A 20,753-nucleotide genomic window follows, 5' to 3' on the forward strand; every position below is an offset into this window, starting at 1 on the left:
GACTATTACCACCTTAATATTTGCTATTCGATTATAAATTAATTAGCTGTATTATCTCCTGGGATCCAGAAATGATTGGAGTTAATTCGTGGGTGCATGGACTGGAAAAAAACTCCTCAAATTTACAATAGTCGTGATATATTCGGATTCCACCAAATTCTCTTGAGAACTACGCATCTTATTGTTGGATCTGTGTTGAATTAGTGGAAAAAATCTCGAATTCTTATGGGAACGTCGAAAGTATTTCAGAGGATCTCGAGTGAACTTTTGAGCTGTTTGGTGAGGGCTACTGTTGATACCTACGGGGTGGTTATTGCGGCATTACGTCACCTGGATCGAAATAGTTATCGATGGGTTGAGTGTTAAGCGAGAAGATTCTATCTACTTGAGATTGCACTATACTCGTTTAGTTATACATGTGTTCGCATTGAATTGGTTGATTGATATTGAGGTATTTTGTTTCACGGTTGAGTGGTAAGTACGTAAGTATTGTATATAAGTTCATGATAACTCTTACCAACTGGATTAGATGTCGAAAATGAATCGGAGGTTTGCACTTATGATTGCTTTTACATGTACCAATTCCATGTTTATACAGCTACAATTACGGAACGGTTTTTGTTGACTTGGAATTTGTGTTTGGAATCTGAAGTACAGACTTATCTATCTCTAAATTTGTAATCGAAACGATGTGCGTTAGTGTCTAGGTCGAATACTCTTGAAGAATATAGTAGTGCTGAATTGTGCAGTAGCACCTCATCTTTATTCCTGAATGTCTCTTCTATTCAAATTTCTTCTTTGCCGCTGCAGAACCAGTACTCAGGAAAAAAGGGAATAGGAACCCCCTGTCTCCAAGCCTAGCCAGCCATTTCGGATCCTGTTCCTTTCATTCCCATCCAGCTTCTTCCTCACCCCACCATTTCCCTCCAAAGTCCACGTTTTATTTTCTGTTTCCTGTAAAAGTTTCTCGCTCTCCTCGTCGTCCCTCCTCAAATTCCCCACTCGTTCCTCCAAAACTACTCCGGGCTCCTCACTTATATCTTCCAATACCCTCGCATCCTCTTTCTCCTTCCCGCCTCCCCTTCCCTCTCCATTCTTCTCCCAAAACCTCCTCCCCAGCCTCCGCTCTCCCTTCCCCACAACTCCCTCCTTCATCTTCCCTTCAAGTATCCTCTCCCTCTCTCTCAGAGATTTCTCTCTCTTCTCCTTCTTTTCCCAACATGCTGCACAGAATCCATTCCCACTCTTAATAACTCTTCGTTCATATTTGGTCCTATATGCTGGACATATATTCGTACTATCGATATCCGTAGAAGTATCCTTAATAGGATTCGAACAGGGAATAACATATGGACGCCAACTGTGCGTGCAGATACTATAGCGGAATGTTATACTGCGGCACATGTTGCCAGGTGATGATGTGATGCGCGATGACGGATGTAAAAGTGATAGATAGATAATTGTGAAGTGTTAAGAACAAAATGATATCGATTTGAATAGTTGGGACTAGAAAGTATTAGATTTAATCCCGTGTGAAGTGGGAAGAGGAATATACTAGATGTCTTCTGAATGTGCCACTTGAGCTTTTGATTCCAAATAATACACTCTCTTCTTCTCCTTCAAGTTTCTCGTTTTGTGATATGTTCGGTTCTCTTAAATTCAACCTTGAAGATCTTCTTGATATTGCTTGGTGTATGCTCTTGATGTATGCTTTAATTTCTTCGTGGTTGAGAATTCGATATTTTGCGTTTTCGTTCGTTATCCCAGTTTCCCATGAACCAAATGATAGACGTTTCGAGTCTTCGAGTTATACAGCTCTTAAAGCAAGCTTTCTAAGGGTAATATATGCGATAATCGGCGATTGATATACCAGCCTATGCAAAAGCTTCGCCGTGTACTGAATGGCTGTGAGGCTTTTCTTGATCTGAGCCTCTGAATCGTTATCGTATTCACTGTTTATAAAGCGGCTGAATGTATAGTACAAAAAATGATATGATTGTCTGCTTATCTTCCTGAAAGCTAATGAGAATGAGTAAATATACAAGTATTCAGAACTACTATACATGTACCCACGTCAGAAGTTATGTAAATAAGCAAGCAACAGCCAAACCAATAACCAAAAAACTAACAAAGTAAATAAACCCACTCATCCTCCGCCTTTATCTTCACCCTCACATTTCCCTCCACGTTCAACCTTGTTCATCCTGATCACAATTCCATATTCTCGCTATCATCACCATCACCATCATCCTCTTTCTCCTTCTTCTATACATCCCCCATGCAACGGGAACCATGCACTATGCTCCCTCCCTCCCACATCCACATCCTCCTCCTCCCTTTAACTATTTCCCATCCCTCCACTCTCCTCACTCCTCACTCCTCACTCACCCATCTCAATCAACAACCCCAGAAAAGAAAAAACTTATTCCCCGTCAAGTCGCTCCAGATAAATTATCAAAAGCCAACTTAGTTACAACAACACTATAGACAATGGCACAATGACATCTCAATCATTTTACTCCTCACGCGTTGCTCGTGGAATCATAATCAAAATCACAATCATAATCACAACTACAGCAACCTACACAACAGAACAGAACAAGACAGAGCAAAAGGGAATAGCTGCATAAAATGGGCTGTAGATATCAATCGATAGATAGCATAATTCCACCCGATTCTCGCATCCTTCACACCAAAAAGAAGAAAAAGAAACAAAAACAAAAACGAATTCACGTCATTTGACGAAACGTGGAAATTCAACATGGACTATAAGATTCTATCAAGGGAGGGAAAAAAATCGCATTTGGTATCAATATTCTCTCTCCATCGATTTCTCTGTTCCCAAAAGTCTAGATATCATATTAGATCATCCACATCGGATCACATCTTATCATACAATCAACCACCCTCCGCTCCCACTCTAAATCTCAATCACAATACACACTCCAAACCCCTATTTAATCCCACTCCAGGCCATACCCAAAAGGACATCTCTCCCCTCCTCCCCCTCCCACTCAATCCCCACCTCCATTTTCTCCCTCGCGCCCCCACGACTCTGCAACGCCACCAATCTGTCCCCCCTAAAATAAACCAACACACCTCCCTTCCCATTGCCCTGCGCCGTAACCCTATAAAGAGGTCCCGCACTATGCAACACCTTCTTCTCGGGAACAAACTGCAGATCATTCTCAATACACCAATCTTCCACCTTCTCCCTGAACGAGACTTCTTCCGAAACCTGTGCCTTTTTCGGTGGCTGCACAGTTGCAGGTTTGGGGGGGAGGGAAGACACCGCTGGAATTTCGGGCGCGGGAAGATTTCCCACTTTCTCTCCAAGTCGCAACGCGTTCTTGATCATCTCATGTCCCTTTTCGAACTCTTCCTGTATCGCATTCAACTCTTTGATTTCTGCTGGGAAAACCCCATCACGCCACCACTCAAACCATTGTCCAATTTCTTCGTTTGGACCAACAATCGTGAGCCATTGATGCAACACATGATGCCACATCGGAAAGACCGTATCCACAATGACCTGTCCCACAACCCTCGGTTTCAGTATATCTTTCCAAGCGAGTACTCCTTGAAGACTGGACATATATGGAGACTGATCATTCGGATCGACTCTAAAATTCTTCTCGTTCTTGAGAAACTTAGCCATGCTAGGCAGAACATGATTCATAACCAATGGAGTCCACGTATCATTCTTATGACTAGGACAAAGCACTTCGCGCCATTGCGAAAGACCTGGTATGACACCTCTATGAAAATCCCAAGAATCAATTAGATGTCTAAATTTGCGCTTGACGTCACTGACAAGACCAGTTGAACTTTTCGGATCGGCGTGATAGGCGGGTAAATGTTGTAGCCAGGGGAATAACCAAAGATGAGGTAATTCGTGATTTCTTCGCTTCTTTGGATTCCAAGATGAGACTGCATCATTAAGTCTTCCAACTATTGCCTGATCTAAAATCTGTGATCCAACAAACTTTGGCAATAATCCTTGCCAAGCATCTAAAAATGCCAGTACTGGAGCGGGATTGTATACATCCCAGCTTTTATTGATAGATGATACAATTTTGGGGAAGATAATCTTATAGATCATACTTTCATAAGGAGTAGTCGATTTGACCCTGTTCTTATGCGAGGTATTCATGAAAGAATCCTGACCAAGAAGAGCCTTCTCGTTAGTCGCGGCTCCCAGAACATGTCGAATTTTGTAAAGATTCGGAATCATCCCATTCAATTTGGGATCCTCAAGAGGTTGCCAACCTTCTGTAGCTTGACGAAGGAAAGGATGAACGGCAGCGACTGCAATATTTGACAATTCTTCATTAGCTCCAGATATGTCAAGCCCATCCACGGTTTTCAGTGCTTCAATTACTGGATCCCACTGCCCATCCTGTACAGCCTTGGCAATACCTTGAATACTCTCCGCAAAAAGTTTCATTTGCTCATATTGCCGCTGTTCTTCATCTAGTTCTTGCTGTTGTTGAATGAGCTCCATTTCTGTATAAGCTTTCCTCTCCTCAAGATTCTTCCATTCTTCAACAAAGGCCGATAGATCATTTTGGGCTCTTCGAGCTAATTTCCTATTCTCGATTTGTTCCACGCTTTCTGTCTTTGGCGGTCCCGCAGTAGGAGTCAATATTCCAGATGTAGAAGTCAGTAATTTTTGACCGGGACCAGTCATATCCAGAATCGGAGCGAATGCTTCCGGAATTTCTAAGCCAGGCGCAGCTCGTTGTACTTCCTCCACGGTTCGATATTTTGGCTTCGGTGCTTTTCGAGGAGTGCTCACTCCACTCATACCACTATCCGTACCACTTGTCTTTGGCTTCCTCTTGCGTTTCCTCCTCTCCTCATCAGAATCTTCGATTTTCTCTCCCCTCAATTTCGCTTGCCGTTTCTCCTCTTCTTTTTCTTGTTTCGATTTCTCAGCTACCGATCCCAATCCTACACCTTGCGGTCGCAAAGTAACCTCAATAACACCGCTTCGACCCTGTCCCTCTTTACCCAGACCTTGCCCCTCTTTATAACCCATCTTAGCCATCATCCTCGCCGCAAAAGACATCCCATTAACCGGTGTTGCACCACCACCCGTTTTCTTTCCACCGCGCCCACTCGTAGGTGTAGAAAACGCGCTCGGCCTTGCAATCCTCGGCGTTTCTTGCTCATCATCATTATTCATTAGTATAGTAGGATTATTCGCCGAAGATGGCACAAAGCCCCGTCCCAAAGGCGTACTCGCATTCGAACCCAATCCAGTATTTTTCGATCTACTCGGCGCTGGACTCTGAAATCCTAGTCCCTTCCCGGGAGCACCAAATCCCAATCCTCGAGGCGCATTCGCTTCTTCTTCATAATCTCCCATTTCTACATCTTTCCCCCCATTATTCGAACCCGTTTCGACTTCATCATCCTCATCCTCATCTTCATCCTCCTCCCCTCCAACCCTCTCACCCCCCGCCACAAAACTCATCCCTTTCCCCCTCAAACTCTTCTTCTTCCACCTCTTCCCAGGACCCCCCTCATCCTCACTCTCACTCCCAAAAACACCCAACGCCGCACTTTCCTTTGCATCCCTACCCGTGCGCCTTCGTTTCCTGGGATTATAATCTGCGAATTCTTCTCGAGGATCGGTTGATGGATGTAAGAAATCATTTTCATCACCCGACGATTCATCAGATGAATCGCGAGGGAATGCGTTCATAGACATTGTGATTTCAAATCGGCGGCGAAGTTTAATTGTATGGAAACTCCCTATAGTTGTTTTATTTTAATGGTCATGGAAGGTTGAGATTCGGATGTGACAGCCTTGCTTAGTCAGGATGCTTTGGAGAGCGGCGGGCGCTCGAGGAATTCTGGCAATGTTTTCTTGCATATCAAAGTCTAGCCTAGCCAGGTACAATAGAAGCCTTACAAGCTACAATCACATCCATAGCTAGTTTACAAGCTCTAAATAAGCCAAAAAGATTCATCTCCATCAATCAGATCCACCAGGACATACCAGGACATACCAGATCAAACCCCATCGTATCTCAAATCCAGACGGCAATGCATACACATTCAAATCCTGAATCAATCAATCACTATATAACAAAAGTAATCCTTCCTCTCATGATCTCAAAAAACAAGAGGGAAAAAGACGGTGCTCGAGATACGGTTTCTCTATTTATCAAAAAGGGGGGGCGATAAGGTCCTATTTCGCTACTCCTCATTCCTCTTACTCCTTACTCGCTATAGCACATATTAAACACTACTTATGTATAACATCGCACAAACACATAAAATACCTCAACATACGGTCGAAATATAAAGCCATCATCAATCATTTATGAATTCGTCGCTAAAAACAAAAGAGTGACCAAGGACCTCCACTGAACAATGCACCCCTAGGTATAATGAAAAACAAATGCACTCCACCTCCATCACTCCACAAATTGCAAATAACGCTGCAAACAATCTCAAGTTTCAAGCTCCAAACTCCATCCCCTATCCTATCCAGCAAAACACCTATTTAGCTAGCATCATATACAAACATACACAATCCCATCTATCCATCATCTACAAAGCCCCTTTCCTCGTCCCTTATACTACGGCTTTACCAATCTCTTCTTCTTAGCTGGCGTACCACTAGCAGTAGGGATACCAGTGGCAATCTTGCTCGGTCTCGAACTAGAACTTGTGTGGGTCTTGACTCTCCCTTTATTGTCCTTCGCTTCTGCGACTTTCCCCTTTTCCTCAGTTTTACTTTCATCTACAATCCTCTCGCCACTCTTATTGACCTTTCTACTTTCCATCGTCTTCTTTTCTTTCTTCTCCAACGTTTGATACTGAGCAATTTCTTCCGCCCACACCACCGACTTCTTCGGTTTGCCTTTAGCTTTCTTTTCTCTCCTGAGTTTCTCTTCAAACATCTCTTTTAATTCTTTTTGTCTCTTGGCAGGGTTTTCTTTTGCATCTGCTTTTCTCGCTAGAAGTACCTCTGGAAAAACAGCGCCCGCTTTGTTCTTTCTAGTATTAACACGAGTCAAAGCAGCCAATTCCTTCTCGACACTTTGCTTGAGAGTAACATTCGTATCATCCTGTCCACCGAGTCTACGAACTGGAATGGAACTAGGTGCTGGAAGAGGGATTTTGAGGACAGGTGGGCGGGTTCTTCCACTGCGTCTGATAGATCTAGCTTCTGCATCCACATCCTCTGTAGATGGAGGGGTTGTGGCACGACTCTTACGTGAAGGTGATGCTGTTTCTGGAACGCTAAGATCAAAGTCATCCCGTGGCGCTTGAACTGGTGATGATGCTTCTGCATTCATGATGTCTCCCAATGGAATACGGAGAGGTGAATGTGGCAATGATTTTCTCTTTTTGGGAGCGGGCGCTGCAGCCTTTGCAGCTTTATCTGCCTTGACTCTAGTAAGGAATTGGCGAAGCATATCCGTATCATCGTTCTCGAATGAGGAGGTAACATTTATCGAGAAAGTATCGTCAGCTTCAGAGGTTGTGGCAAATGCTGTCGTGGACTCAGCTGGTGTGACACCGTGATTGGATTCATCAGACTGGTTACTGGTGTGTAGACTGTTGACCGGCATCAAATCAAAAGACTCGGGATCATCGATAGGTTCAGATTCTGCGGCAATCTCCATTTCGTTGGTATTGTTATTAAATGATTCATTTGAACCAGAAAGTTCAAGACTGGAAGCATTGACAGTAGGTTCAAGTAATACTTCAGAAAGATCAGCCATAGAATCATCCATATATTCGTCATCGGGAGTTCCTTCTTCTAATGGAGCCACGTGAGTCGTGCGGCTCTCATTGGATGGCTGTATATCTTCGAAGTCGCTGAAAGCTTGTTGTCGATGAATATTAGCCGGCAATTCATTCGATGAATCATCATTGGGCGCTTGTGACTGAACATTTCTTGAATTTTCGTTGGAAGTGACGGATTGCTCAAGAAGTTCTTCAACGATGTGATTTATTTCTTGCACGGAAGTTGGCACTTCAGCATTGCCTAACTGTTCTCGGCATTCAACCATCTCTTCAGCCGCAGCATCTTGAACTATATCTTGGAGATCATGAGGTGCGGACTTCAGAATATCACCAGTATTTTGCGAAGGCTCCAAGGGCGCGATGTCTTGACTATCAGTCGTACGAGTGGTTGAAGTGATGATCTCTGCATTATCCATAGGGAGAAGCTTCTTAACGGCTGACTCAAGCTCCAGTCGATCACTTGAACGTGTACTTCGACGTGAGCTTGTTCTCTTTTGCTTGGCGCCTTTAGTAGTCTTTTGGGTAGGAATGTCCTCTGCTTGGAGTTGTTCGCTCACTGGGTTTGCGTGAAGAAGTTCGATTTGGGGAGCGGCAAGCGATATATCTTGCTCCTTGACTGATCCTGCGATTGAGCTATGTGCTGTGTCTTGAGACTTGTCTTTTTCGGAGGATATGTTTTGTTTGTTGTCTACCTTCATAGCGCCCGCTTGAGTTTCAACAGTTGCTTCTCTCAGAAAAGCAGAATTGAGTCCAGAATATGAACTTCGTTTCTTGTCGTCTCTCGTCAGGGCCTTATCAAGCACCTGAACCGGCTCTGAAACTCTTCCACGCATTGATCTTCGAAGGCTTTGTCTCTTCGGCGTCTTCTTCGGCGATTTTTCCAATCCTTGCATTGGTTCCATTTCCTTCTCCCCAGTCGCCATTTCGAAATCGAACACTAAAGAAGTGTGTCGCCTATGATGCTTCTCCTCATCAAGCTTTTTGAAATTCTCCACTGGCATCATCGACGTTCTCATGCTCTTCCTCGCTATCTTTCTCTTCCTAAACGGACTACTGTTCACCTCCTTATTCTTCACTGGAGAGAGTGACAGTTCCATATTCAAAGCCTGACCCTTCTCACCCAACACCGTTTGCCTCGACGATTTCCTAGGCGTGATAACCATATTTGCGTTTGTCCTCTTCCTGGGCACCACCTGTAGTTTATTGGGAGTACCCAACGCATTCTTCCTCGGACTAACACTACCCATCATCAAGTTCTCGTCCCAGGTCTCCCTCTCATCTCTTCCCTCATGCCACTTCGCTCTCGAAATATCCTCTTTAATTCCCACCACTCTTGCCTTCTTCCTCGCTCCAGCGCCCTCTTTCTCTAGCTCCATAAACGCCTCATTATAATTCTCCTTGTTCTCTTGCCCACCACGTAGCCCACCTCTCTTTTTCCATATTTTCTGGCCGTGTAAACGCGGGGCGTGTGAGGTGACGGGTGCTCGTTCCCAGGCTTTTAATATTTTTCCCGAGGGCTGCGGTTCAAATGCGTCTTTGTAAATTTCCCTTATCTGTATTAGTTCGCACCTTCATGGAACTGCATGGAGAGAGAAGAAAGATGCGCTCACCAATTCTCTCCTGTCTCAAATGATGTAGCTTCCATACTGAATACCCTCTTCGGACGCGCATTCACTGTCACACGATCCTATGCTGTATGTTGTATGTCGTAATTGAATATCTTTCTGTAACAAATGAAACAATACAAAAAGAGTCCAGGATCAATACTCGCAGATTATTGAATTTTAAGAATGTTTGTTCTTCAATGTCATGTCTCCCAGCTACCGAGCCGTAGAAGGTCCTCTTAACTTGTGTTTTCATAAATCAAAAAGACCTCCATCAAGGTCTATGCTGATTGGCTTTTCGACCAGATGTAAACAAACCTGGACCCACATGTGACCTTTGAAGCCATCCCCGCTAATCCAAAGACATACTAGCGTCTAAATTATTTAGAAGCACCGTGAATTCGACATCTGAGTCTCCAAGTGGGATTGATTGATTGAGTCTGTTTGCCCCTCACACTTTCTCTACATACTAGGTATACACAACCCGTGTATTCAAATTCATCATGCCACCCAAAGGAGCCAGTACCGCCAAGGTCCCAATGAGGTTACCTCCACTGCCCAAATTGAGGGTAAGAAGACCAAATCAAACCGATTCAAATCCATGTTTGGCCATTATGACTTCAGTTCTCAGTAGGACATCCTCCCCCCAATCAGCAATCCTTGGTTCGCAGAAACTAATCTTCTTCCTGTAGCATGCTGGGCATCTTCAGGATATAACGTAGCTGGATGCCAGGCTTTAGAAACACAATTGAGAACCTGTATGGATGCGCCTGTATGTATCCCCTCCCTCCATTCCCTTAAAGCCCGTAAAAGCATCATGGTAATATACTAATACAATTCGCATGCAGAAAGCGGCAGCCCAAAAGAAGAACACAATCAACTACCATCTTTCACGAATGTATCCAAAGATTGTTGGACCGCGCAAGAAGAAATGAACGGATTAAAGATTTTCATACTGTGGTGTTGACCGTGTGATATATTCACGTCAAATGATTATGAGAGGCATGTATGGGAGAATGCATATAAGATGGTCTCATAGAATGAACATAAAATTCCAAGCAGCACGAAATTATGTGGGAACGGGGTATGAAGGTAGACTTGCCTAGGTACTATGTACTTGTATATGTCAAGCATCACAATGGGTCGATGCACATTTTTGGGAGCAATCATGGCGCAAGGGAAGGAAAACGTTATTTGAGATTCGAGATGTATTACCAAACAATATTTCAAGTGGAAAGGCAGTTGTAAGATGGTATCAAAAATGTGGTATTTCTATGTCATCCTACTAATTCATTCCCACCGCACCATGGTATATCTCCCCCCTAGCTGTGAGGCTCTTGTTTCATAAACTAATCTTTCGCTATATGCTCTGTGAAGGCAATAATTGCGCCCTCTCCCATCATTCTCCACCAATGCATAGGCGCCATTCGCAAAGTACGCCAGCGCCAAATAACACCTTTGTGCAAGAAGCAATAAACCGACTTCATATACCCACGCCGAGCCTTCCTTTATCATCATCGCAACGTTGTAATCGTAACCCTCCCATCCATGAATGTTAATGTTGACATATCAAGATAACCCCTGTAAATTCATATCCATCAGTGCTTCCATCCCGCGAGAGTCATCATACCGCTATCAAAACTACCCTCAACGTTCGCCGTCAATGCTTAAACAAAATAACTCAATTTCTCCAAGTTGCCCTGTATTATGGTATTGTGACTTTTGAGCCTCGCTCCATTCCTGAAATGCAATTTGAATGTCATCATCAGATTCAATAGTAACAAAGTCACCATCTTCATCACGATACCGTAATCTCATTGTTCCTCGAGCAATTGCGTTAGTTGAGAATCTTCCCACCTTAGCATCAATGCGATCAGTAAGAGACTGATATGTGATGTTGAAAGCCACTACTAATGTGACATAGTTACCGTCACAATTGACCTTGACTTTGAGCTGTGTAGGTAACAGCATGTCACCTTCTGGCGAGAGCGACATTCCACCATTACCACTTATCAGTGATGGTGGCAGTCGGCTATCGAGCGCAGTTGTTGGTATTTGAGTAGTGTTGCTGCGAGTATAATTAGGCTGTGACACGCCCAGGCTTTGTGAACCATTGGAGTACTGTAATCCATTAGCGTACTGCGACGGGTGCTGCTGGTGTAGTTGACGTTCTCTTTGAACACCAGGCGATTGAGTGTTGGTCCTTACTGGCATTCCATTTGGTGAGTTGTTTTGGGATCTGGGAACACCAGCATCGTAAGCTGGATGTAGATGTGCAGGGATGCCAGGAACAGCAGGAACTTGTCCTTGCGGGGTGCTCAGAGCTCCATTCGGTAGACGACGAACACCTTGCTGAGCATTAATGTCAGGAGTGCTATACGAGCGACTTCGCTGTTGTGCCGCGGCAGCCGCAGCCTGTGATGATGTAGCCATGGCAGGAAGTGATGGTCTCTGTGGCGTTCGACCATTCATCTGATAAGAGGGCCCGCTGACTGAACCGTGAGTGTCTCTGGATGGCACACGGACAATGGCAGGTGCGGTGTAACGATTACTATCCTCCCAAGAGCCCTGGCCTTGGGGTGTTGGCTGGCGTGGAAATTGAGAAGTCTGAGGAAATTGAAACATGGTAGAAGATGTACTGGTTCGTGCAGAGGGTGCAGGTGACTCCCCAATAGGCGAGAAGTACGAGTCTCCTCCCAATTTTTGACCCGGGGATGGGAGTGGCCCAGATATTTGGGTCTGTAAACTGAGAGGTGGGGCTATGTTAATGCCGACTGGAAAACGTGGCGGTTGTGCTCGTGCAATACCAGCTAAAGATGGGTTGTTACCCTCATTGGTTGCAGATCTTGAGCGCAGGCTATTATTAGACGAATTTCGAGCCATGCTAGCGTTTGGAGGCATTCCAAAATTTGGGGGCATTCCAGAGTTTGGTGGGGATCCATATGCAGTGGTACCAGTGTAGTCTTCCTCTTCATCCTCATTATCTTGAGCGTAAGGATTAGGCATTGATGCAATCTGATCACGCTCCCATCCAAAATTCCTTAGTGCTGTATCGGGACTAGTGCTTGACTGCGATCCAATATTGGCATGTTCTTTCTTTTGTTTGTCGACACCTTCATACCACTTTTTCATGGTCTCTTCGTTGGAGAATCTAATGATGAAATTCTCAACTCCTGGATCTCCCTTCCAGTATATCTGAACTGTGTAAGAACCTGGTGAATTGTCAGTGGAAACATCTTGTTACGAGGAATGATAATAATCTCATACCTGGCTTAGCAGATGATACTACATCTGTCACGTTAGTCATGAATATTCGACCCTTTAGCTGCAATTTAGCGTTCTTATCCTTTTCTTTAATTTTGTTCTTATCCTTTCGATCCTTCTTATCTTTTTGATTCCCCATGAGTTTATCTTTAGACTTGTTTGGATTGACTTCCTTGCAACATAGAAGAATACGTTCAAATAGATATATAGTATACTGTTCAGGTTCGTAAGTTTTTGCCGAATTTTGTCTGGGGGAAAGAGGGAAATGCACCTCTTTCTGAACGTCACTCTTGCCAGTAACTACAGGGAAATGGCCATGCAAAATTAAGTCACCAAAATGATCGACTCTATGGTTCTTCCAGTCGTCGACACGGCCGCAGAGATCCAACAAAGCTTCACCTCTGAGTTCCCGATCCACTGCTGCATTTGCCTGATGGAGCACACGATTAGATGCTTCGATACCCAGAGTAAGATCTTCTTTCGCCTCATCACTAGCATTTGTCTTATCCCGAAGGTCCTATTCATTTAGCATCGGGTACTGCTATAGTACAGATAATCGCATACCTTTAATAAAAGAGGATATTTCACCAAACGTTGCATGGGTTTCAGAAGGAATCCATCCAAAGTATTGAAATCCACGACGACAGGATGATCTGCCATGGTAATTTTGTCAAAGTTATCCTTCGCTATTGTTGCAGCTTTTCGCTGATTCGCAATAAATGGTTGATATATGCCAAATGCTTCCTCATAGTTCCTAAAGGGTAGCCCCCATTCTTGTTTGTCTACGGGTTGAGAATTTGTAGTCTCAATTTTGATGAGAAATCGGCGTTGAAAGTCGAGGATCGCATTGATGTTAAGAAATATATCGTGTACGACATCGCCGGCAATAACACCCTTTTGCTCGATTGTTTTCTTTAGTTCGTGCAGATTCTCCAAATCTTGGACGTATTTGCGTTCTGTGTCGACTAGTTCCCGGACTACATGCTGCCTATAGCTCATCTTAGATCCGGGCGCAGTAGCAGACTCATTGGTATCCTCGGCTTGAGATGTGAGAAGCAAGCCACGCTGTCCCGCCACATCAAGAACGATATTGATAACTTGGGTGACCTGTGCAAAGTGGTAAGTGGGGGATCTCATGATTGAAATAACAAGAAGCGCAAATTGTCGCGGGCTCACTTGAGCTCTAGAAAGGGACGCAGAGCGTCACCAGATTTCATCCCTTAATACATCCTTTGATTCATGTGAAGATAGCATGTGCCGCGCTCCTCACTAAAAGTCATAGAATGCCCGCGTGCAAAAGCACAGTAGACATAGACGTACCTTCACGAAACCAGTCGTGTCATCACCAAAAAGATCTGATAGAGCAAAAACATCACCCGGGGGTATTTGCAAATCCTTCATACAAGCCTCAACAAATTTGAACGCTGCCATCTTAGACTTCTTTGGTTCGGCCATCTTGTTGTCGGGTAATGGCAGAGGCTCTGCTGGTTGTAGGGTATTGTAGAGCGTTACTAATGGCGTTCCCTTTCGCAGACATCGCCAAAGTGAGGACACAGGGTCCATATCCTCCTCGGCTTCATCTTCATCGTCTGAATCAACGAAATGGCCGTTGAATCCAGGAACTTGTGCTAGTCGCTGTCGTAAATTGACGCATATTTGATATAGTGATCTCGAGGCGTCGGCTCTTTGGTTGATGATATTGTTTGTCGCGATTACATTCCCGCCTTGTACTGGCATCGCCAGCGGGGCTGGAACCAGTGTCGCAGAAGTAGATAAAGAATTTAATGAAGTCGTAGAGGAAGTCGTAAAGGCAGTCGAGCCCGTGAGCTGCGACGATCGTGAATTATGGCTCATTGTTTGACTCAAACCGGATCCGTTGCCCTCGGCGCTTCGATTGTTGAATACAGGCGCTGTATTCGTTCTCAAAAGAGGTCCATGAGATTGAGACTGAGCCACACGAATGGCAACACCGCCAGATGACATGAAAGTTGAATGATCCAAATGATTGACGATGAATTAAATTGTGATAAGTTGTTTTAGAAAATATCCCGCTTTTCCGCTTTAAGGGGAAGAATAAAATGTATATTGGACAATGTGAATTGTAACCGGGTTGAACTGCAGGTGGCAGGTGGATGGGGGGGAGGTGGTCTGCTCGAGTCGAGTGCTACGGTGTGTGGTCCTGGTGGTCTTCTTTCGCAATACGTTTTCGTTGGAGGGTTGTTTCGGTGGGGAAGTGGATAAATTTGGGATTGTGGATGGATGGATTTCAAGTTTGTTGATTTGAATACATTTGATTGCGGGTCAACAAGGTATACACAAGAGCTTTAGTTACTGATTTGTACCGTTCTGCTTGATTTGTGTATGTGTATGTGTATGTGTATGTGTATGTGTATGTGTATGTGTATGTGTATGTGTATGTGTATGTGTATGTGTATGTGTATGTGAAATTGTGAATGGTGTATCGTGAGTCGTGGAATCGTGAATCATGTATCATGTACCATGTATCATGTATTCTTTTCCTCCTTTTTTTTTTTCTTTCTATATATTTTCTTTTCGATCTTGGGGGGAAGAGGGGACGCGTTGCTGGGTGGTAGTAAAGGTTTTGAAGGAGTCTGAGTCTAATGAAGGACGTATGTATGTATGAAGGTCGTGTGGAAGTGGATTCGAAATGGGTTGTATGGGTGTGTAAGAGAGGAAGTGTTTGATTTGAATCTTGTCTCAGGAGTGTTGCTTTGCCATGGATTAAGTTATGCGCTAAGTTGCTTAAACCAGAAGTTAACCACAACAATAAATAAGAGAGTTTTTGGGCAAGAGATGGATAAGGAAATGGAAGGGCTCGAGAAGGGTTAATGGAAGGAAGATTTAAAGATCTAGAAACGGCTGAGAAGTTACTAATTAGAGGAAGTGAACACTCCAGGTGATGGTCGATAGTAATCATAACGCTATTCATTCGCCAGTTCTTCATTCCCTCGTAGGTACCGGCGGCAAATATGTGCATACTCGTTGGATGTGATTGTTGGTAAATTGAGAACGAACCGCCAACATCAATCAGATAACGGCGAGAATGGTATTGATGTTATTAATGTTATTACGGAGTAGTATTGAAAAGACATATCAACATACCTACTATTTATTATATCCACCCATCTAGTATAGTATATACCTGGGTGGGTGAGTAGGTATCTTCTGAAACTGGATAATATTTCATCTTCTTCCTCATACACTTAACAAATAGAGTATACGAGTATACCAATTACCATTAAGATCTTACATTTCATAAATCATAAATCTAATATCCCAAATACCTACCTAGGTACTGATCCATTGCCTGTTACATATTATTACATGTTATTACCACCAGTACCTAGTACATGGTACAGCCAGCCATATGCTTCCCCTCCCCCCCTATCACATCATCTTAATTGAGCCTCCTTCCGTCCCTGCCTTATCGAATCTAAATTGAAATTTGGACTGTCATTCAATAGAATCTCAAACATACCTAGGTAATGTTTCAATGCGAGAGTTTTCACCACTTAATTGTATTTGATCATCAGATAAAGTTTCGTGCCTACCTAGATAGAGTACATAGAACATATGACGATTCTTTCTACCGTTCTACTCCCGCAGTATCGTTGACATCAACATCAATATCCGTACCGGTACTCCATCGGGTATCGGGTTGAGATATTTCGGCGACCTCTTCTTTCCTAGATGTACGTACTAAGTACCTGCGAGCCCAGACCGGTACTATGGGAAAGAGGCGATTTGCACTACATACCTACCTACCAAGTATTACTCCGCGTACAGTGATTTCTAGCGACGCCGTTACCGTTGCTAGGAATGAACGCTTCAACTCTATTTCCGCCGAGTTCTCAAAGGCGATGGATGCAAGTATTGACTTTCGTTGTACAACGCTACTAATAAGGCAGAGCAGACTAGAGGAATCCCTGGTAAAGTTAATGTTGGCAAATTGTAATATCTTACTTGCATACTCCGTGTACCTAGGTAGGTAGTAGGGTAGTAGGCACCTAGTCAATCAACTTAAACTGATGAGTCCTTAGAATCGCCAAAATCTTCCTATTATCATCCTTTAACCTTTCAATAGCGTACTCTCCCAAAGAGGCTTCTTTCTATCTTTCTTCCGTCCTGTTTTCCTTTGCCCTTTCCCCTTTGCCCTTTGCCCTTTTCCATCTTCCATCTTCCATCTTCCCTCGATGTGCATCTTATCGGTCGCCCCTCTTTCTTTACTCCATCTCACTTGATGACCAAAGGTGTAAACCCGGAATCCGAGCATGTCTACCGGTGAGTATGATCTAGGTGGGTACAAAGGTAGGTAGATAGACTCCGAACTCTAAGTATACTATCTCCGGGGTAAGATCGATCCTTCACTCCTTCTCTTTTCTCGCCTCACAGCTTCCCCATCAATAAAGGTCACTCATCATCATTATCATTCATCCCTCCATTTGTTCATCTATTTGACCGAAACTGACTCCGGCACATACCATCCACACACTTGGTCCTAGTCCAGGCTATCTAGTAAGCATATACAAAACCTAAAAGTACTACCAAGTATCCCGATTTCATCGAGACTCTCGCCTTCAGATCTCTCTCCGAACACTCAATAGAGATCTACCCGTACCTAGGACTTGTAAATGAGAATTGGCCAAAGACTACTACTTGGCGAATGAAATACAGCCATATGCCTGGGTAGGTATACAAAGCTGCAGGCATGTTTTGGAAGCTCTTGTTACGAACGAATCATTACCTAGATGCTCGTGACGAAATTCATCCTTATGTTATGGATCTTCTATGAATCTTATGTGAATCTTATGTGAATCTTATAAATCTTGATCTTGCCGAGAAATCAAATACTCCGCACTCCAGCTGCTATTTTGGTACCGTTCGAAGATCACCCTATTATTAAGCTTGTAAAATAGTCGGTCCCTTGGCCAGTAGTGAGAATTTGGGAATTTCCTTTTACGGAAGAAAGATGGCAAACCTTGGAACCTTGGAAGCCCTTTGAACTGTGATCAAGTTGTCTTGACTCCGCGTAGTCTTGGATTTCTCCAGCCTTGTTGCTCTAGCGTATTTCATCACATATCTACCAGGTACAGTCCATAGGTATCTTAGTCTGCGTGTGATCCGTGCCGGAACCCAATGTGCATACAGCGTACCATCAACATCTCGATTGTAAACAAAAAAAAACATAGGTAGTTACTACGACATTCTTTGATTTTAAAAATAAATTCATATATGATATAATTTGATTAGAGGCTCACATTCCTCGAGTTCACGTTTTAATATATCCTCAAAATTTCAAGTCAAATATACGAAATCATCATTCGACGTCTGAAGTTCCCAGATCCCCCGGTTCCTAGGTTCCAAGTCACTGCATCATGTCCAACTCTCTTCGGAGGTCTCCTCTTGATGAAGGGTATAGCGAACATCCTTTGACTGTCGTTAATCAACCAAAATTCGAGGGGTTGCCTTCATGGCTTGCAGAGTTGTCTACCGAAGATCGCGCAGGTAAGGAACAATCGCATCGTCATTCTGTTCAACTCATTTCTACTTTCTCATGGGATGCTCGATGCTTTCTGTCTCTCACAACTAACCCTTTCCAGATTGCATTTTAGATATCATGAGTAAATTGCCAACGTCAGAAGTGTGGGATATAGTTGGGCGACTTAAACCACGGCTCAAAATGGATTTCTCCCTCCACTTACCCTCAGAGATATGTTTGAGGATTCTCGGCTTCCTTGATCCAGTATCACTAATCCGAACCGCCCGCGCCTCGCGACATTGGCAAGTTTTATGCTTCGATCGAAAATTATGGGAGCAATTGTATACACGAGATGGGTTTAGAGTTATTCGCTCGGAAGTTATGAAGTTCGAGTTCCCCAACAGACAATCACGATGGTGGAGTCCACAGACTAGCTTCGAGCTCAATCCTTCAGTTGAGCGCAGAACGAGGGGCAATATACAACAGATATTACCAAACCCGGATGGCGATGATGATAATCGAGGATCGAATATGATGAAACAGACTTCAATATTTGGTCCCGCAAGCACAAGGGACATGAGACAGAGTCCCCTTGCTGAAGACTCGATCATGATTGATGCACCAATGTTATCGGCTGATAGTGATAGAGACCGGACATCATTTTCTGGCACAGATGGGGGTGTTGCCAAATGGAAAGGAAAGGGAGTTTCGCTTCCCAGACAAGGAAATGAACTAGCGATTGTGGATCGAAGTAGTGGAGAAGAGAAACTCAATTGGCATTATCTCTATACACAGAGAAGACGCCTAGAAGCGAATTGGGAAGCTGGCAAATTTACCAACTTTCAGTTGCCACACCCTCACTATCCGGAGGAAGGTCACACAGAATGTATCTACACCATTCAGCACACTCAAAATTATCTAGTCAGTGGTAGCCGTGATAAAACTATACGAATCTGGAACTTAGACACAAGACGTCTTGCTCTTCCCCCATTGGCAGAACATGGGGGTTCTGTACTCTGTCTCCAGTTCGATCCAGATCCCGAAGAGGATATAGTTGTTTCTGGTAGCAGTGATGCTACCGTCATTATCTGGCGATTTTCGACAGGTAAAGTAATACAGCGATTAACATCGGCACATAGAGAATCGGTCTTGAATGTCAAATTTGACAAAAATGTGCTGGTCACCTGTTCGAAAGACAAAACCATCAAAGTGTTTAATCGACGATCTATCAGCGAGCAAAGCCTCATGAATGATACAGCTTCGATTCAAATACAAAACCTTGGCTTCGAAAACAACCCAGTAGGATGGAGGATCATACCACCATATACGAATATTAGCAAGTTAAAGGGTCACGGAGCGGCTGTTAATGCCGTTCAAGTGTTGGGCGATGAAGTCGTGTCTGCTTCTGGTGATCGAACAGTAAAAATCTGGAACTGGAGAAAGAGCACTTGCACTCGAACTCTGATTGGGCATAGTAAGGGAATTGCATGTGTTCAATACGATGGGCGTCGGATAGTGAGCGGCAGCAGTGATAATGAGGTCAAAGTCTTCGACAGAGAATCCGGTCTCGAAGTAGCCAGCCTCAGAGGACATACTAACCTAGTAAGAACCGTACAAGCCGGGTTTGGCGATTTGCCATACAGTGCAGAAGAAGAAAAAGCGGATGCAAAGAGAATTGATAGGGAATATTTCAAGGCTGTGAATGGTGGGGTTGTCGATCAAACTTATCAATCAAGTCGCCTCAAGAATGCCGGATCCTCAAGACCAGAAGACATCACTGCTTTTGGTGCTAAGTTACCACCAGGCGGAGGAGGCTGTAAGTACAGCCGTATAGTCTCTGGATCTTATGACGAGTCGATTCATATATGGCGGAGGGATAAAGAAGGTGTCTGGAAGCCTCAACATACCCTTCGACAAGAAGAAGGGTCCCGGGCTGCAATTAGAATGTGGGCCAGAACACCTCGAAAACCCAACACGAACCCAGCATGGCTAATGAGGGCCACTTCAAAGGCGTCCGAATCATCAAACAATGAGGAACCGTTACCTGATATGTCAAAACTTTCTCCAGAAATCCGGATTGAAAGAGCGATCGCTTCTGGTGCAAACGGCCTACTTGAGACACTCAATAAGTACCCAGAATTATTGAATAATGAATATTTGAGACTTGCCATCGCTCGTTCACCAGAGCACACAAGAAACTTGATGAGTCAAGTCCTCATTGCAGCTTTACAGGCGAAAGGCTACGATACACGTGATTTGTATGCTTCATTACAGAACGATGCATTCACGACTGCAGTACCATCGGTACCAAATCTTCCGGGGATATCCAATGTTGGAGTAACTCTAACTGGTCCTGCTCATCACCCGATACAAAATCCACATCCACAGCATGCTCGTGTATTCAAACTTCAATTTGATGCTCGGAGAATCATTTGCTGTAGCCAAACACCCACGATTGTTGGATGGGATTTTGCGAATGGTGATGAAGATATTATTGAAGCAAGTCGATTCTTTGCTCCTATGGAGTAGTGTAAAGAAAGCACTCTTAGGGTGCAATTGCGGCATTGCAAATAAGGCGTAGAGGGATTGGAAGCATACATATGGGGAACGGATTG

At 44.0% G+C, this 20,753-nt stretch overlaps 6 protein-coding genes across 6 annotated transcripts; 2 read left to right on the forward strand and 4 right to left on the reverse strand.

Moving 5' to 3' along the window:
* Positions 1 to 819: 819 nt before the first annotated feature.
* On the reverse strand, positions 820 to 1,404 carry EAE97_001374 (uncharacterized protein; the record flags this gene model as incomplete). The annotated part of the gene is made up of 1 exon (XM_038871885.1): positions 820 to 1,404. One exon carries the CDS (start codon positions 1,402 to 1,404, stop codon positions 820 to 822), a length of 585 nt encoding a protein of 194 aa, XP_038737786.1.
* A 1,549-nt stretch (positions 1,405 to 2,953) lies between these two features.
* On the reverse strand, positions 2,954 to 5,716 carry EAE97_001375 (uncharacterized protein; the record flags this gene model as incomplete). Its single annotated transcript, XM_038871886.1, has 1 exon — positions 2,954 to 5,716. The coding sequence occupies one exon, from the start codon at positions 5,714 to 5,716 to the stop codon at positions 2,954 to 2,956; it is 2,763 nt and encodes a 920-aa protein (XP_038737787.1).
* An 877-nt stretch (positions 5,717 to 6,593) lies between these two features.
* EAE97_001376 (uncharacterized protein) lies at positions 6,594 to 9,415 on the reverse strand (the record flags this gene model as incomplete). The annotated part of the gene is made up of 2 exons (XM_038871887.1): positions 6,594 to 9,318; positions 9,381 to 9,415. The coding sequence occupies 2 exons, from the start codon at positions 9,413 to 9,415 to the stop codon at positions 6,594 to 6,596; spliced, it is 2,760 nt and encodes a 919-aa protein (XP_038737788.1).
* Positions 9,416 to 9,877: 462 nt separating this feature from the next.
* On the forward strand, positions 9,878 to 10,309 carry EAE97_001377 (uncharacterized protein; the record flags this gene model as incomplete). Its single annotated transcript, XM_038871888.1, has 3 exons — positions 9,878 to 10,004; positions 10,067 to 10,146; positions 10,223 to 10,309. 3 exons carry the CDS (start codon positions 9,878 to 9,880, stop codon positions 10,307 to 10,309), a joined length of 294 nt encoding a protein of 97 aa, XP_038737789.1.
* Positions 10,310 to 11,021: 712 nt separating this feature from the next.
* EAE97_001378 (uncharacterized protein) lies at positions 11,022 to 14,621 on the reverse strand (the record flags this gene model as incomplete). Its single annotated transcript, XM_038871889.1, has 4 exons — positions 11,022 to 12,586; positions 12,642 to 13,155; positions 13,203 to 13,745; positions 13,959 to 14,621. The coding sequence occupies 4 exons, from the start codon at positions 14,619 to 14,621 to the stop codon at positions 11,022 to 11,024; spliced, it is 3,285 nt and encodes a 1,094-aa protein (XP_038737790.1).
* A 3,413-nt stretch (positions 14,622 to 18,034) lies between these two features.
* Positions 18,035 to 20,667, forward strand: EAE97_001379 (uncharacterized protein; the record flags this gene model as incomplete). The annotated part of the gene is made up of 2 exons (XM_038871890.1): positions 18,035 to 18,164; positions 18,260 to 20,667. 2 exons carry the CDS (start codon positions 18,035 to 18,037, stop codon positions 20,665 to 20,667), a joined length of 2,538 nt encoding a protein of 845 aa, XP_038737791.1.
* Positions 20,668 to 20,753: the final 86 nt, after the last annotated feature.

Source organism: Botrytis byssoidea, assembly GCF_014898295.1.
Source record: "Botrytis byssoidea strain MUCL 94 chromosome Unknown BBYS_002, whole genome shotgun sequence".
Taxonomy (NCBI): Eukaryota; Fungi; Ascomycota; class Leotiomycetes; order Helotiales; family Sclerotiniaceae; genus Botrytis; species Botrytis byssoidea.